General features: G+C 41.3%; 1 protein-coding gene across 2 annotated transcripts in view; it reads left to right on the forward strand.

Annotated features, from left to right (window-relative positions):
- The window catches only part of TRABD (TraB domain containing), a 35,824-nt gene extending 23,833 nt beyond the window's left edge, over positions 1-11,991 (forward strand). For both annotated transcript variants that reach the window (XM_065652428.1, XM_065652435.1), the window contains 4 exons: positions 220-359; positions 2,610-2,782; positions 5,424-5,535; positions 7,504-11,991. In XM_065652428.1, coding sequence (XP_065508500.1) covers positions 220-359; positions 2,610-2,782; positions 5,424-5,535; positions 7,504-7,681 — 603 coding nt within the window. In that variant the 3' untranslated portion in view covers positions 7,682-11,991. The remainder of the gene's footprint in view (positions 1-219; positions 360-2,609; positions 2,783-5,423; positions 5,536-7,503) is intronic.
- The last annotated feature ends 5,565 nt before the right edge of the window (positions 11,992-17,556 follow it).

The raw sequence follows: 17,556 nt of genomic DNA on the forward strand, positions 1-17,556 counted from the left end.
AATACCTGCTGCATCCTGTAGCGGATGTATTCCTTTACGCAGTAGTATTTTAGAAATTTTATTTACTGTAAAGCCAAAATATTTTTTTGATGTTGAAGTATGACACTACTTGCTCTTTAAGACACCTTGTATAACACAATAACACAAACATTCTCTTAATAAGGATGTACTGTGCTGCAGTGTGACATGCTGACTAGTGATTTGTATCTTCTCTTTCAGGCCAGTAAAGTACCTTTCTGTAAATTCCATCTTGGAGACCGACCCATCCCTGTTACATTTAAGAGGGCAATTGCTGCACTTTCTTTCTGGCAAAAAGTCAAGCTTGCCTGGGGCCTTTGCTTCTTATCTGACCCAATCAGGTATGAATGAGAATCCCATATGTTTATTGGGGAGAATTGTTCAGTTCTTCAGTTTGATTGTAGTATGAGCTGGAAGCCCTCAGTATGCAGCCTGATGCAGTGAAACTTCAAGTTAGTTTGTGTTTTTACCCTTCTCACTATCTTGCCATAATCCATATTTTTGAAAAGACAGCTGGCTTTCTGATCTTGTTCCAGCTCTTTCTTTGTCTTTTCACTTCACCTGGAAGTAATGTATGAAACATTTGGTGCTGGAGAATTCCTAGAATTCCTAAGCAAAAACTTTTTTAAACTTTTTTATTTTTATGCTGAAAAGAAAATCTTTCCCATTACTGCGTGTGGATATTGTAAAGTAGAAGAGAGTAGGGCCTCAGTAAGCTAATTTATACCTCCTTAAGATTTCCAAAGGACTTGGGCGTGCTGCGCTAAGTCACATCTGGATCAGGGCAGCTTGAGAACTGAATCTGCTGTCTGAGCAGATTTTTGAAACAAGAGAATTAGTCTGTGAGCAATGTGTGGTCTCTTAATGATTATTCCCTTTATAAAGGGACATTGTTAGGAACTTTTGCCTTACAGCAGTATTTCTCAGCCAGCTATTCTCTTGCTCAGTTTGGTTTCCCCTGGCCTTCAGAGACATTCCTGTGCCAAATTTGCTTCCTCTTCCCAGAAGCAGGTGTGTGATAACTTGCTTGAACTGGGTGAGAACATGTGCACTGCTGTTCTCCTAAGTTCCGTCTGCTCCTACCCAGCTCGAAGTGGTGGGAGCTTCCCAGAAATGCATTCCCTGTGCACGTGGTCCCTGAATCTCAGTTCCTCTCAAACCTCATGACCAGAGCTCTGCACAGCTCATGAAGTGATCCATGGTGGTTTTTTCCAGGCTTTTAAAATTGGGCCAGAGCTCAGACTGTAGTATGGTCTATCAAACCTTTCAGTTTTAGTATTTACTTAGTTGTCCTTTCCTGTAAATACTTGCTGTTATGTTCATCTGTAAAATGAGTTTGACCCTCTTTAAATCCATTAACTACAGTTCCTGCACAAACTAAGTTTTCTTAATTACTAGTCTAATACCAGCATGAAGCTGTTTGCAGGCTTTTGAGGGGCACTGGAGGATATATTTCTTTGCAACTTCTCTCATTTTTTTATCCATCCTAAAAACATTTTGGTTTTCAACTGAAATATTAAGATAATTATGGTATATGCACACTAGCTTCCCACTGAAGCTTGGACATAACATCTCAGTTGTTTTCGTACAATTGATCTGCTACATTGGGTTTTGTGGTTTTTGTTTTTTTAATAATGTGAGTAGGGGTTGAAAAGGAAAGGTGTTTATAATTGGGAAGTTGTTGGGAGGAGGGGGGCATTGTGCACCCATCCATCAACATGAGATTCTACAGAAAATGGAGTAATAATTCAGCATCATGTTTGTATCAGTCTGATAGTTTTTCTGTGATCTGTTGAAAGCTAACAATGCATTTCTCCTTTTGGCTGTCCCTGTGACATTTGTAGTGTCCTTTTGATCTTGGAAACTAAAGAAAGCATGTTGGGCATCATTCTTCAGTAGGTAGTGATGCAAAACCAAATGATTCTGTTGACACAAACTATGACTGTACCACTGCTGTGGGTGCAAACAAAAGGTTAACAGCACTTATGAAAAATATGAAAGCTGTGACAGGTTTATTTCCTGCCCTTTTCCTATTCTTCTGTTCAGGGAATTGATAAATAACTTTGCCTTCCCTGCTGAAGACCCATGATTGACACTAGGAACCTGCAGAACTCTTTCCATCCCCTCAGACTGCAGCTTACCTTGTGCTTTTTTGTTCCTTAAATAGAGCCTCTGTGTGTTCAGCGATCAGATCTGCTTTCTCAGGAGTGCTCTGTGTTGCCTCTCCTAAGCTTATAAATATAGACTGAAAGTGGGGCACCATGATAACTGTTTCCTTTGAAGCCCCAGTGCTTCTGCTCATTTGAGTTGTCAGCTTTCAAACTGGGAAGGGTGAAAATCCAGTTGCCCTGCTTAAAGACAAGCAACCTTTCTTCTTTCCCTTTCCCTCCCTGCAGAGGCATTGTTAGGCATCCAGTTCTATGGGTTTAGGGAGTTTGTTTTGCTTTTGAAGAGAACTGGGAAAGAACAACTGTAGAGTGTGGGTTTATGTGAATAATGTGTATAATACCCAATTGTTTTTATTCATTAGTTTGTCTGTATTGGGCTTTAAAAGCATAACAGATACTGAGAAAACTTAACCTTTCTTTCAGTAAAGATGATGTGGAGAAATGCAAACAGAAGGATTTACTGGAACAGATGATGGCAGAAATGATTGGAGAATTTCCTGATCTTCATCGAACAATTGTCTCGGAACGGGATATTTACTTGACCTACATGCTGAAGCAAGCAGCAAAGCAGATAGAACTACCTCGAGCTTCAGAAAGTAATTGTTTTAAAGTAGATAATTATAACCAGCAAGGTGTTCTTTGTGTACTAGTCCAAATTTCAGTTCTCAGGAAATCTGGATATTCTGTTCTGTTTGTGTGCCACATGTCACGTAAGATTACAGTGCTTAAAAAATTAAAAAGGGATATTACTCTTCCATTGCAACCACCCATAGAAGTAAAGATTTTTCATAGAGCAGCAGACTCCAAATTATGATTCCTTTCTCATTGTACTGTTTAAAACTGGAAAATACTAATTAGCATGACAGCTTTTTCAAAAGGAGGGCATCTGGTGTTACAGCACAGCTCAGAGCCGTCTAGGCTTGCGTTGCCTGTCTCGCTTCCACCTTGTTACCTCACCAAACTCACTGTCATCACTAGCTGCTCAGGAACACATTTCTTGCTTGAAATGTGTTAATTTGCACATTTCAGCAAGGTGTAGGCACACAGAATAATTGCATTTCTCTAGCCTTTGGAAGTATTTTGTTGCTGTATGTCATCTGCATGCCCTTCCTGTATGTAAGTATTCTGAGGTTATGGGCTACCTCTTATATGCTGTCTGAAGATATTGTTTGTAATCACGTCAGGTCAGACCTCCTGGCACTGCCTTGCGATTGAAAAATTAGTGAGGGGATTGCACTTGTGTTCTTCTATCTCCCTTGCCCGATGCTGCCTTCATGAAGTTTGTTCAAACACACAGTGTTTACTGTTGGCTTAGTTGACGTGGCTGAAAGAGGCACAGATGCATTCAGTTATGTGGTCCAAAGAGTGGGCTGAAATTTAGTTTTATTGTTGGTCCTGGCTAGGTGATGAGCCACAAGAGGAATTGTTTAGCAATGCCTCTGCTCTTTTGTCTTTTTTCCCTTTAAATCTACCTCCTTAAAAGCTCAGTCTCTGGATCACTGATTTAGTGAATGCCTATGAAACTGGAAGGGGTTTATATGCCTTATGAAGGACTTAAAATAGAAGATGAGACCATAAAGGACAAGAATGAGCAGGACTAACTGACTGATAGTCATGGGTCTCAGTCTTAGTTAACAAAAAACAATGCCAGAGACAGTTTTGTTTAGAAGCTGTGCATTTATGTACATACAATCTGTTCTCTGCATTCATGCTCGCAAAAGGCAAAATGAAGAAAAAAAAGACAGATTATATACTTAGGTTTATAGTAAAATGCAACACAAAACTCTGACATTCAAATGAACAGAAGTAGGGCATCATCGCCATTGTCTGGCTGTTGCAGGGACACAAAAAGGGAAATTCCTGGACACTATTTGCAGGACTCAAATATACTTTTGGTCTGATATAATCCTAAACTAGGTCTGATTTGTTCCTTACCTTCATCTGATTATTTGCCTGGCTGAACTCTTCCAAAGAACTCATAAATGAAACTTTCCCACTCAGTTTTTCGTTCTATCTTTACTCCACAGAAAATATTCAGAGAGAGGGATAAAAGTTTCTTCCAGGACTAAGTTTCAGGCAGGGATTTAAACCTTATGGGTATCATATTTGAATCCTGCCCAGAGCAGAGAGGGACATAGGGGTGCAGGTTGGAGCAGATGTGATGTGTCATGGACAGCCTGTTCTGCTGGGGCGCTGGGCTCTGCCTCTGGAGTTGCAGCTCTGATTTAGAGCAACCCTAGAGAAAAGAGAGAAAAGGCAAGGCCATTTTTGAAAATGTGTATAATAGTTCTAGTGTTTTCCATACCGTTTTGTTTTATTTGGGTGCGGGGGGCTGCTTTTCCAATTTTTTTACTTATTTCTGGAAAAATCAGGAGTGGATATTTAAAGCAAAACAGTAGAATTTATTACATTTCTTATTTTTGTATTGTATTTGTGTATAATTTTCCCCATAGGAAAGCAGCCTGATTGCTATTACTTAAAATGTTTTCTGTTAATTATTTTTATTGTGTTGTGGTGCCATTTTTTTCATTGGGGAAGAGATAATCCCCAAGCTTTCAGGAACAACACTTTAACTTCCACAGGGTGCAGTGGAATTTTCACGGTAGCTGGGAGGTGGGGGTGAGAGCTGGCACGTGTTGCAGTGGCCAGTGGTGCCTGGCCAGCTGCTGCACACAAATGGTGGGTTTGCTGGTCCTTGCTGAGGCCGGATCTGTAGCAGGAAACTGAACAGGAGCAGGTGTGGTCTCGAGTGCTGTTCTCCGATTGTTCATTCTGTTTGTTAGCCCAGGTCTCATCATAATTTGGATGTGTGCCAGCTGCCACTGTCCGAAGGGGTGGAGACAGCAAAGGTCAGGGCTGTTCCTGATCAGTAGTACAGAAACACGGCCCACACTGGGAAGGAAATAAATAAATTTAATTTGCATCTGCTGAGCCCCTCACCCTGAGGCTGGAATACGAGCCCTGGCCAGGTCTGATTACTAAAATGTTTCCTGAAAATCTGGAAACCATGCTGATTGGTTTTCTTTTTTTTTTTTTTTTTTCCCCAGACTGTCAACATAAGAGGTAGTTAAGTGAGATGAATCTTAACCCTTAGTATGTAACAGAGTTTTAATATCTAGTAGCAAGAGTCTCTATCTCTTGGAAAACTCAATTTTGTAATCTCACACATTATTTACTTATAGCTTGAAATCAGTTCTTTTACTGATGTGTTCCTTTCTCTACATCTCTCTTTCTCAGCTGAACCTAGAAAATGTATCCCAGCTGTTGTTGTTGGTGTTGTGGGGATGGGTCATGTACCTGGAATTGAAAAGAACTGGAACTCGGAGCTAAACATCCAGGAAATAATGAGGTAACAGTCATCCTGTCCTATGTGTTCATGTAACAACTTCTCTTGCTAAAAGACAGGAATCATTGGTTGGTTTGGGGTTTTTTTGGTTGTTTGTCACAACTTGAAGAAACATCGCTAATGTCATCCCTGCACTGTCAGCTTGCTGACTTGCTCTGCAGTGTTTGCAGATTGTGCTTGCAGCAAAGGAAAAGAAAATATCAAAGGAAAAAATGAAATAGTTGGATATCAAGGGAATTAGAGATGAGAAGATGCCCTTGTCTAGAAAGAAATTTCTTTCATCCACATTTAAGGCTTTTAAAATGAGAATGCAAACAAGGGCTATGGAAGATGATGAAAACAAAACCAGGCTTCTAGTCTAGCTCAGGTAATTATAAACTGTTGGATTCAAAGCGTTTTTGTGTCAAGACACTGCTGGCTCTGGCAAGCTTACCATCACAGTTGCTCATAGCCTATTTTTAACTGTGTATATATATACATAAGGAATAACATGTTTTAATGTGTATAAATAAATGTGGGCTGATTTTAGCCGTGTATTTGGTGAACTTTTACTCCAAAGTAGCTATTAAAGTATTATGCATGTATGTGCTTTGTAAAAGAAGGAATCGAAGAACCAAAATGTTCAGACTATGTGTGTTCCATACAACCACAAAGTTGAGGACTTCAGAAACTTAGGAGGGGTTATAGTATGACCTGGTAGTACTGGACTGCAGTGGTTTAGGATAATAGAGCCTTTCAAATACGGGCACTTCAGCTTATCACATCCATTTACTGTGTTTGTGTAAGCGCCTCAACCATCTCTTCAAAGGCTCTGAAAAACAGAAAAGACTGTGCCCTACCTAAACGATATATTTAGGCATCTAAAATATGATTTAGAGATACTTTTGGTGTCTGGACCCAAGAATGCAATGTACACGAGCCCTGCCATTTGTAAGTCTTTTTCAAGGCTAAGCCTTGCCTGAAGTTGCAAACTAGATGTCCATATTCCTCTCCACCCTTGCAAATAACCTGTAAAATGATGGTTTATAGTTAATGTTGGTTGTATCATTGACATTACAGACCTGAGGAGCCAAAAGCCCGACTATGTCTTCAAGTCTACGTAGAGGATCTTTTCCATCAAAGTTTAGGCTCTTTGACTTGATTGTCTTTATTGTGCCAGTACCATAACTAAGTGGAATGGTTACCAGTATTTTTCATTGGATATTAATATTCCATTAACTTGACTTTCTTAAATAATATTAAGCAAATTACATTGTTTGATAAGATTACTGTCTTTGAGACTCATTTCTTATTAAACTTTTTTACCCCTCGTGCTGTTGCACTGCAGTTGCAGAGTAGCTTTATGGGCGGGTTTGTGTGGTAGTGATTGTCACCTCTCTAAAGTGAAAAGTTTTTAAGACTTTTACAGGTATTTAGTTACACTTTACAAGTTGCAAAGTGATCTTGGAAATCATCTGAATAGAAATATACACATTTCTCAGACTTACAGTTTTTAAGTTCATCCACTGAACCTGATTGAGCAGACCTTACTGTTTGCTTCAGATTGTTATGAATTGATTTTTAAATTGTGCTGAGGGACTCGACTTGAGAAAGAATAGATAAAGAAACACGTAAGGAGGTGTAAAGGGGTGCCTTTACCCCCTCCTTTGTTCTATGTGTATGCTTTTTAAAAAACTCTTCCTGTATATTCCCTTAATATGCAAAATCTTGCCAGTAATAACTTTGTCCTAGTTTGAGCACATGGATCTAAACTCGGTCTAGTTATTATTATTTATTGTTGTTGTTGTTACTATTTAATTTGGATATAGCCCTTGAACATGAAAGAATAAGTTGTTTGTTCATGACACATCTGTTACCTGAAAGTCTCTTGCACTCTGAAGGCCAAGGGGAGAAAAGGTCCTTGTTTTAATTGGAAAATGCCCCTTTTCAGCTATGCAGGTGTTTAACATTGTTTTGTATCTTTTGCTTCAGTGTGCCTCCTCCATCAGCTTCAAGTAAGATTTTCAAATTTGTCATAAAAGCAACAGTTTTTGGACTGATGGGATATGGTTGCTACCGAATAGGTCAAAGGACAGTCCAGCTTATTCTCTCGATGCCAGCAGCACAGAGTTATCTTCAGAAGCTGACAGAAATAAGGTCTCAGCATTAACATTGAGTGGCATGATGTGAAGAAGGTGGCTGAAAAAGGGTGAGAGAGGCAACCAACGTGAACTGGACTGAACGAAGAGCAAGGTGAGGATTCTAGTTGGAGGTGGTTGATGCTGAGCAAAGCTGAATTGCTGTATGATAAAAGATTTGATACTGAAGTCACACCAGCTATGATCTAATGAATAGGTTTGATTCCTGGTAAGTGTTGCATGAAACCACACGATTCCAGATTGAGGTAAAAGAAATATGTACGCAAATACATATATTATATATATATATGCATACTATATATATATAATATATATTACTGATGATTTAGTACAGACAGCTTGAAGAGTGTATCTTTGACTTCTTTTCCAGAGGAACAGAACAACACAAAGTAACCTAATTGACTGCATCTGCTCCGAAGTTCAGGGACACTTGTCTTGAGTGATTCTTTGCTTTTTTTCCTTAGGTATAATAATACCTAGTGGTTGTTTCTGGTGCCAGACACTTTTACAAATAATTTAGAAGGACATCTTCTCAACGTGTGTTTTATACTTAAAACATTTAGGCTTTTTTTTAAACCTAAGAGCTTTCAAAAAATTTCAGAATTGTACAGGCTGTCATACGTACACTGCTCAAATTTTGTACAAGCCTTACTGAAGAACAGGAATGTTGCCTTTAGATCGCATCCCTTGTTACCACCACCAGTTGAGTTGCCTTTCTCCTGCATAGAGAAGGTATAGCCACACCATCAGAATGCAATGTGGTTTGTTTCAGATGTTTACAGGACACTCTGTTCCTTTAGATTAGCTTATTTAAAATGTACTATTTAGCCAAATCCTGCTGGATTCAGTATTGTAAATTTAAGAGAGTACAACTACTGTACAACTTACTTTTGTTTCTCGGACCTTTCATTATTGGGACAAGAAGTTTGGAATTGATAGAACCTGCCCCTCATTTTTGATACATGAAAATATTTTATTTATCAATGTAATTTCTCAGTAGATTAATAGTTCAATCTATTTAATAGAAAAGCAGTGTTCAATTTAGTTTCTCAAACTAGCTGTAGCATTTTATTTGGGTTACCTGCTATTTATACATAGGATTATGGGTACTTCAAACTGCTGTGATTTTTTTCCTTTCTTAATTATCCAGGACAGCCATCCATCATTGATCTATTTATTTTTTTTAATCCTAGGTTCATATTTCATAGGAAATTTTTCTGTACCCTTTATACAGGATTGTCAATGATTGTAAAGTGCCCTCTGCCATCAGCTAGTCCCAGTTCAACAATACAAATAACTGAAATTGTCATATCAAAGTTTTAACCTGATGTGTTTGAATGGGAGAGTCCCATTTGCTCCTCAAGCTCATACACAATTGCTCATCGCTTAAAGTGAAGTTTTTATCTGTATTAATTACCTTTGAGAATGAAAGATAGGAACCAGTGTGTGAGGCAGGAGGAGGAAAAGGTGATGCTGTGTCTTGTTTCTCTGTTTTCAGCTGGTTTGACAAAATCAACAAAGTGCTTTTAGTGGGGTATATTTCCAAAACCTTGTGTTGGAAATGGTCCCATACGGTCTCTTGTTTGCTGAAAGCGTGTACATGTATCTTCTGTGCAGTGTTGTCTTTTTCAAGCTTTTTTAATGAAATTAAGGGTCTACTGCTCCTCTTGGTGATGGCATTGACTTTGCTGGGAGCTGGTCTGTCCACGCAACCTGGTGCAAAGGCCTCGCACTTTGAAAGTTTTATGAATCCTGGTGCAGCAAATTATTTAAGTGCATGTTTATCTTTAAACCTATTAAATCTAACCTGATCCTGCAGAGTTCTTAAGATGATGCTAGGTGCTTTTCTGGATCTGGGCCTTACAGTTGTGCAGGGAATAAACCTTAGCAAATGAGAGTGGCAGCAATTCACACTTCTTGGACACAAAGTGTAACTGGTAATACAGAATACAGTGGAGGCAGGTCCTTTTATTTTTCCATTTATCAGTGCTTAGGAAACCACCAGCCATCTCTAGCAAGAAGAAAAGCAGCATTTGTAAACAATTTATAGAAGACTACAGTGACTGCCTGAATTTTGATTCCTGATTTTTTTTTTGTAAAGGTTTAACATGTTGTTTACAATTAAGCAGTCCTATTTGAATAATTCTATTACATTTTATGTATATTTTTAAAAGATGAGAGCAAAAGCTTAAGCTCATTCTTCTCCTGGCTTTACTGACATACCAAAAGATTGTTTTGTTGGTTGGGGTTTTCTTGAATTTTTAGCTGGTAGAGTTCAATATATCGAAGTTTTGCTTTAAGTTATCTACAGATTTTTAAGGTATCTGCAGATATTTTAAAAGCTCTGTAGATGTTTGATATCTGTGCTCAGGTAATTTTACACAAAGGAAAACAAATCTAAGGTAAATTTTAGATATGAGCCTTAAACTTGGGTGGGACTAATGCTAAATGATTGTCATGGAGCATTCTTGCAGGCTTAATGTTTTATGTTTTTTAGCCAGAAGTGATTACCGTGTAAGTTGTCTATTATTCAGTTATTTTCTCCGGTTAATACCTTAAGTCTATTTTTTCAGTCTTTTTTGGCAAAGCATATCAGCAGATTCTTCAAGGAGCCTGTTTGTAGATGGAGAATTTGCAGTTTATCTTCCCACTATTGCAAACTGGCAGATCACACACGTGCACTGTTTGCTCAGTGGCACTGGAGAGCCTGGTGAATTTGCAGAACTAATGATCCTGTCAATCCTTACATGAATGCTGACTGTTGTATATTCAATGTGTTGTACTGTTTATGTGACATAATCAGTGTGTTAGGTCAATTCTCTTCTGTTCTAGTCAATCCTTTCAGTGTTAACAGCATCCTGTAAAATTTAAATACATGTTGAATTGTCCCAGCCCCACCTCAACCTTATGAAGCCATATTGTATATTTTTGGTGACATGTACATCTGTTTTATGCATTTGTACATGTGATGTAAATTTGAAGTACTTTTAACAATGTGTGCCTTTACTCTAAAGTGATTTAAAGTAAACAGCAGTATGTTTTATGATATAAAAAAATAAAATATTTTAACCACCATGTCTGTTGAAGGCATTTATTTTCCTTATTAATTAGTATTTTTACTGAGAACAAACACTAGTTACCTAAATCTAGTACATGACGATTTCACCACCTAGCACATTTTTCTGAACAAGAATGTCAGTGGAGTAAATACCTCCCACTGAGGGGCATCTGAGTGTAATGCTGGAGTAGGGAGACTAGTTTCTCTACCTGCTGTGTGTGTAATCAGTTAAAAGAGGACGGCGTGAGTTGCCCTGCCCTGCACAGGTGGGGAGACTGGCTTCTCAACATGAATACCTCAATTTGGAGCCCAGAGTTAGGCATGGCAAGTGAACTTTTTTTGTTGTCATTGCATTTCTTTTAACTTCTCTCCAGTGCTCAGTCATGTAAGGAGCTGATGGCCTTAGTCCCAGTCCAGCAAAGTGCTCAAATGCTGGCCTAACATCAGGCACAGTCACTTCGGCTTACAGTGCTGTCTTCTGCATGGGAATTAAAGACCCTTTAAGTGGAAAAGGTGTTGAATTAGTGGCAAAAAGAGTTTTTAATCTTTCAAATTGAGCCAGGAAAAACAATATGACCATTACTCAAAAAAAAAAAGTTATTAATAAGCAGACCCTGCATTCATAGTGGAAATAAGTATATGTCATGCTGTATTCCATATAGATAATGTAATGGCTGAATAGTGTACTGATTGTATACTTTGTCGATCAGGGGTCCATACTTTTTGATTGTACATGGGTGAAGCAAAATTTTGCTTGTGCAGTCCTGTTGCCCTTGATTAGGCAAAGTTTCTAGCAGTTGCATGTTGAGCTGTGTCTGCAAAGAAGTGCTGGGTAAGCCACTGAAGTGGAAGAAAAAGAATCTGAAATGCTGTGGTCCTGTGCATGGGGCTGGCAGAACCTTGGTTTGCACACACCACAGGCAGCTGCTGGCTCCTGCAGGGCGGTGTTCACCAGTTCCGTGCATACTGCTGGCCTAGGCCATGTTTATAATGTCTCTTCTATACCAAATACTGAACTCAATTTAAAAAATTATTTTTGAGGTGGATAATACTTCCTGGATTTCCACTGGAAGTTGTTTTTTCTGTGTGTTTATTGCAAAACATCTAATGGGCACTGAGAAATAGATTGGTATCTCAAAGTGCCAGGCAGTAGCAGGAGCTACACCTGGAAAAGAAACAACACACTGTCACTTGTGTAACTAAGATACTCATGTTTGTATTTTCCTGTTTCTTTCTGAAACTGAAATAAACCTTACTTTTAGACTTAAGTGTTTTGAGACTGATTTTATTGCAAGATTTGGGGGGTTTTAAGCATTTGCAGGAGAAGGGTCACTCTTCTGGCTCTGATTGACAAACAGACTTCAGTGTGGTGCTGAGCCCCTTCAGTTGGCTGTGGAAATGTGCACAGAAGACAGCAACTGTAGGAAACTAGCAGCTCCAGAGATACAAAGCTGACCCTTCAGGTGAAAAAATGAAACTGCTGTGCATATTCCCACAGCAGCAGGTCCTTTGTGTCAGTTTGCATCGAAGGGGATGGGGAACAGCAGAGTCCTGTCCAGTAGGTCCCAGCTGCAGAGGCTGGTGGGGGGTGTCTAATTGTCCCCCCCCCTTGCTGCTTGCCTGCCAGCTGCTGCTGTCTTACCAACAGGGAGCAAATGGAGATTTCTATGCTCTGGGGAGGTGACAGTGGCAAAGATGAGGCTAGCTTTGTCCTCATCCCCAGCAGGGAAAAGGGTGGCAGCTCCTTCTTGGCTGGCTCCGTGCTGGGGGCAGCTGTAGTGCCAGGTGAGGAAACACTTGCTGTTGCTTGTTGGATGTTCTCACTGTTGGTTCCTTTAGTACTGTACAGGGAAGCTCCAGTGGTGTTAGTTTGAGGGCAGGAAAAGGTGCACACTACCGCCTTCACACTTGCCTCATCCAAGGTGCTTGGTGCTGATGCACCAAGACTGATGCATGAGGGAAAGTGGAAAGAAACAGACTTAATAACACTTAAAAAAAATTAAAAATAATGAAAAAAAAAAGTTATTCTTCTTTCAGTTTCAGAAGGTTGTGTTTCCTCCCAGCTCAGTGACATTCTTTCTATGCTAAAATGTCCCTGCTTTTGGCTACAGAGTTGATTCCCAGTGTTGCAGTTTTATTTTGCCTTCTGATTTAGCTGGAAAATACAAGTAATAGTAATAGTTTGGTGCCATCTACTGCCTGCAGATAGTTTACCTGGCATGTCTGGTTTTGAGTGGAGGTGCCTACCACATCCTGAGGCTATTCTTCAGAGAAGGTAACTCTGCATACCTCAGGTTTGGTTTCACTCACCAATGTGGTACTTGGTATTAACTGAAATGACACGAAACAGGAATATCCCAAATAATTACTGACTTCTACTATACACCCAATTCTCTTTCTTCTTGTGATTGTATTGATGCTTGAGAGAGAGATTCTTGATGAACCAGCAATAATGTATTAACCAAAATGCCAAAAAACATGAGTGTGTTGCTTCTAGGGTACTTTATGGAAAATACAGGATTACATCACTAGAGAAGAATGTCTATATCACACCTTAATTTTACTCTTTTGTAAGAATCATGGTTTTAAACTAATTGAAATTAGTATGCATTTCTTCACTTGTAACATTTCAAGGATAAGCTTAATTTGCCCATCATGTAAGATCCAACCTCAGCAGATCTTTACTCTCATTCTTCTAAAAGTTTAACATAGTTTTTTGTTTGTTGCATCAAGGGACTGCTGCTCTTCTAAGGCAGCTGGAGACTCTGTGGGCTTCTCACCCCAAACCACATCTACCATGACAGCCCTGGCAGCTCTTGGTGCTGCTCTTCAACATGGGGCAGAGTGGGAAGACTTGGGGAACCTGCAGTAGCCTTGATAGTTCATTGTGGTTATCAGCAATTTCTGCATGGATTTCTGCCTTTCCGTGTACAGGCAGACCAGGAACAACATCCCAGGTGTGTGGCAGACAGGCCTTGTCCTGCACGTGCTCTCTGGGATGCCCAGGCCTGTGACTGTGCTGAGGTGGGACCCAGACCAGTTACCCAAGACATAACTGAGGGACAGTGTTTATTGACTGGTCAACATGCTATGAGGAAACTAGCAAAACAGGAAAATAATCAATAAACTAAGTACCACACCACTGATCAAGTTACATTTATGCAAACTGTTAAGGCACAGCTATGAAGTTATGAGCTCTCCATCTCAGATCTAATGAGTCTCACACATGGCCAACCCTCAATGACAGTTTTGTTAAGTCCCAAGGTGCAGGTTCATCTCCACACATCACAACATACAGCCAGAGACCTGGTGGAGCAAGTCCAGGGGTTAGCCCAGGCAAAGCAAGTCCAGCCTCCCAGGGCCTGAGTCCGCAGGTCAGTGTTACTAGCAGCTGCAGGCATCCACACTCCTACCATCAGCAGGACCTGTCTGGTCTTCTTCGGTGGGCTTCATACCTCACCATTCTTCAGCATCAGGGCCCACCTTTTTGCCATCTCCTCTCCTCCACCCCAGTTCCTCTCAAATAAACAGCCTGTCCCTGATTACTTCCCCCTGCATTGGTCCTGGTTTTGCTACAGCCATACCCAGCTGTGGTATTTCTGATGCCATTCCCTGGGCAGTCACAGCCTCACACAGTGTTACTGGCAGGGACACCCACCACAGGCAGCCTGGCTCCCCATGGTTGTCCTGTCAGGTTCAGTTTACCTCCTGCGATTACTTAGACACAGCTGTTCCACATCAGCCTTGATGCCTGCACAAGCTGACCAAGCACTAGCAGGACCTTATCTGGCAGTTTACATACTGCAGAGCAACAGCAGAGGCACTTGTTTGTCACCATCTGCCAGCACTGCTGGGACCTCAGCTCTGTGGGGCTGCATGCTCCAGCAGGACCTCTTGCTCACAAGCCACCCGCTGGTCTGCCTGACCTCCTCCAAGGACATTCAGACCTCCCTGGGTGCTTGTAAACTCAATCCCTCCCTGCTGGAAACCACCACAACTGTGAGGCTCACATCTAAGATGTTCATCTGGGCACATGAGCACGTTCTTTCCTTTTGACACAAGCAAAGCTTATATAGAAGGATAAAGAACACCACAACTTCTGTCATAACTAACAACAAGTGCAGGATTAAGTGCTGCATAGCAGTAGCTTTTTGAAACCAACCCATGGATATGTCATACCAACAATGTACAGTTCACAGTTTGATTCTCCAGTTCTGACAGTTCCTCACTTGCCAAGGTGGTCCTCAGGCTTGCAACTTGTTTGCTCTCCCATTTCTCAGCTCCCTTCTGTGTGCTGTCACACTGCCTGAACACCTCATCCCAGCGAGGCCTCTCAGCTCCCAGACAGACATCATTAGTCCCTCAGTCTGGAACAAATTCTACTTTTGAGAACAGGCAAATGAACATTCACCACCAACAGATGTAACGCCACACCTTGAGTCTTCTCCTGGAGCCACAGAAGTCACATTATCCTCCCACTCTCCCACTGCAGGTGAGGTGACACATACAAAGCCTGCACTGTTACCAAACACCACCCATGTTCCCACGTTGACCTGTTCCACCAATGTGTGACAGTATCCTCCCGGGGTCCACAACTGATTGTACAGAACTAGTACATATGTTTCATTTAGTTGTCCATTTGCAACAGCAGTTGGTGAAACTTCCCTTGTGAAAATTCCCTTGGGATCTTTTTGTTGTATCATCCATGAGAACAGAGCTAATCCAACTGAAAAAACTGTTTTAACAGCTAACAACTGAGCTCGAGTACACAGAGATACTATTGAATTTAGTCCCTTATATTTTTGGTTTTTAACTTGGCAGTTGCTTTCACCACATGACACATTTGGTTATCCCAGGTAGTTATCATTGCTGTTGCATCAAACAACAGCCTGAAGTTTGTTACCAATTTACCTTGTATACAATTAAAAATTGATACAATTTTCACAGAATAAATCACAGAATTGTTGAGGTTGGAAGGGGCCTCTAGAGTGAAATCACCTGGTCCAACCCCTGCTCAAGCAGGGTCACCTAGAGACAGTTGTCCGGGACTGTCTCCAGACAGCTTTTGAGTATCTCCAAGGATGGAGACCTTCCAGTCATAAGAGAGGCGCAACCCACATACATACTGGTCACACTCTGGATGTATTCTAGAATAGATGATGCCTCGTATATAAATTCCCTGTCTTACAGGATTAACACGCATACAGTTCTGCATGGTTTGTGGATGGTGTGATTTGTTTTGGATATGCTCAGTGGCCAAAACTAAATCTGCACCATCCCGACAATTAAGAGCACATCAGAAAATACAGCTGTGTCCCCCTATTATTGCACTGGTTGCAAAGGTACCGTTTGTACCCTGTGCAACTTCACTGGTTGACCCATATTGGGATCCAAGCTGAATATCCATGTTATTAGTTCTATCTTTTTGTCTAGTTCATGCCCTCTTACAGGTGAAGTCAGTCAATACAAGCAACTACAAACCTCGTTCAACCTCTTGAAGGTGCCCACATAATCAATTTCCACTGCTCAAGTGGTGCCCACTCCCGGGGGGCAAAGGCATAACCCAACATGAATTTACAATTCGCAGAATGGTTTGGGTTGGAAGGCACCTTTAAAGATCATCTAGTCCACCCCCTAAGGTTGCAAGGGGCTTCCACCATCCACATACTCCACATCCCTGGACTTCCACAGAAACTGTGAAAATAGCGATTTTAAATCCCAATCTATTCAGCTTCTGTTGCGCTCTTTGAGCCTCCTTGTGACCCTTCTGTGCTTCGGTACCATATGGGTATGGGAAGAGGGGGCCTGTAGCTGGAAATACCTCATACTCTCAATTTACTACCCCATTTCTGTTTTACTTTTAGGCCAGCACTTCGCTGACTTGAGGACTCCTGCACTCACTTCACTTTGAGGCAGCAGCACAAGTTTTCCCTTGGACAGATCTACCTTGAACTGAGACGGGAAATTCATTCCCAAAATGTTTGCCCCCGCCTTTTACCAGAATTATCCACCCATCCAGTTTATCTTCCCCTACCCACAACTGCGCTCCTACTGCTCTTCCCCTTCCCACTCCCAATATACAGGAGTGACTCTGATAATCTAATAATGTTGTCTCTGATCCCATAGCAATTAAGAAAGTAACTTCCCACCCACCACCCTTGACCAGACATCGTACCTCCACGCAGCCCCTTCTCCCTGCACACCAGGTCAGTGCTGTGGAGGTTAACCCCATTGACACCAGGGGTTGGGACTCCTAATCTTTAAGGTCCCCTAAGGGTGGGTATAGCTTTCTCTTTGGGATAGGAGATGATATATTCATCTGCTTCAGTTTTTCCCAAACCTCCTCATGGTTCAACCCCTTTTCCTGAAGGATTTTCTTCATTTTGGTGAGCAAAACTCTTGTGGGCTGACTATCTAGCTCTCCTTCATTCACCCCCTGGTTTATCAAGTATCTCCAAATCGTCCCTCTAGGAATGTACTTCCTTCCCTTTGCCCCCACCCTGTCCTTCGCCATCCCTTTCCCCTTGGCCCCCATCAGGGTCCCCATGTTCTCTAAGGTAGCCATGCAATCGCTGAGGGGGCGGCCAATTAAAGTAGACCCCAGGCTGATGAAAAACCCCTTGTGCAGCTCAGGGGCACGGCAGGCCAGCACCCCCACGTCCCCCTGCTCCACATTCACCCCAAAGATGTCAAAGTCGGCGGTCACCGGTTTCTCCCTTTGCTTTAACACCCGGAGTAAGACGTTCCCACACAGGTAGGCTGCCGCCTCCTGGACATCTCTCCAGGGTGCCCCCTCCATGTTGTCTCTGAGAGGCTCGTACTCCCCCA

Source organism: Caloenas nicobarica, chromosome 1, assembly GCF_036013445.1.
Source record: "Caloenas nicobarica isolate bCalNic1 chromosome 1, bCalNic1.hap1, whole genome shotgun sequence".
NCBI lineage: Eukaryota > Metazoa > Chordata > Aves > Columbiformes > Columbidae > Caloenas > Caloenas nicobarica.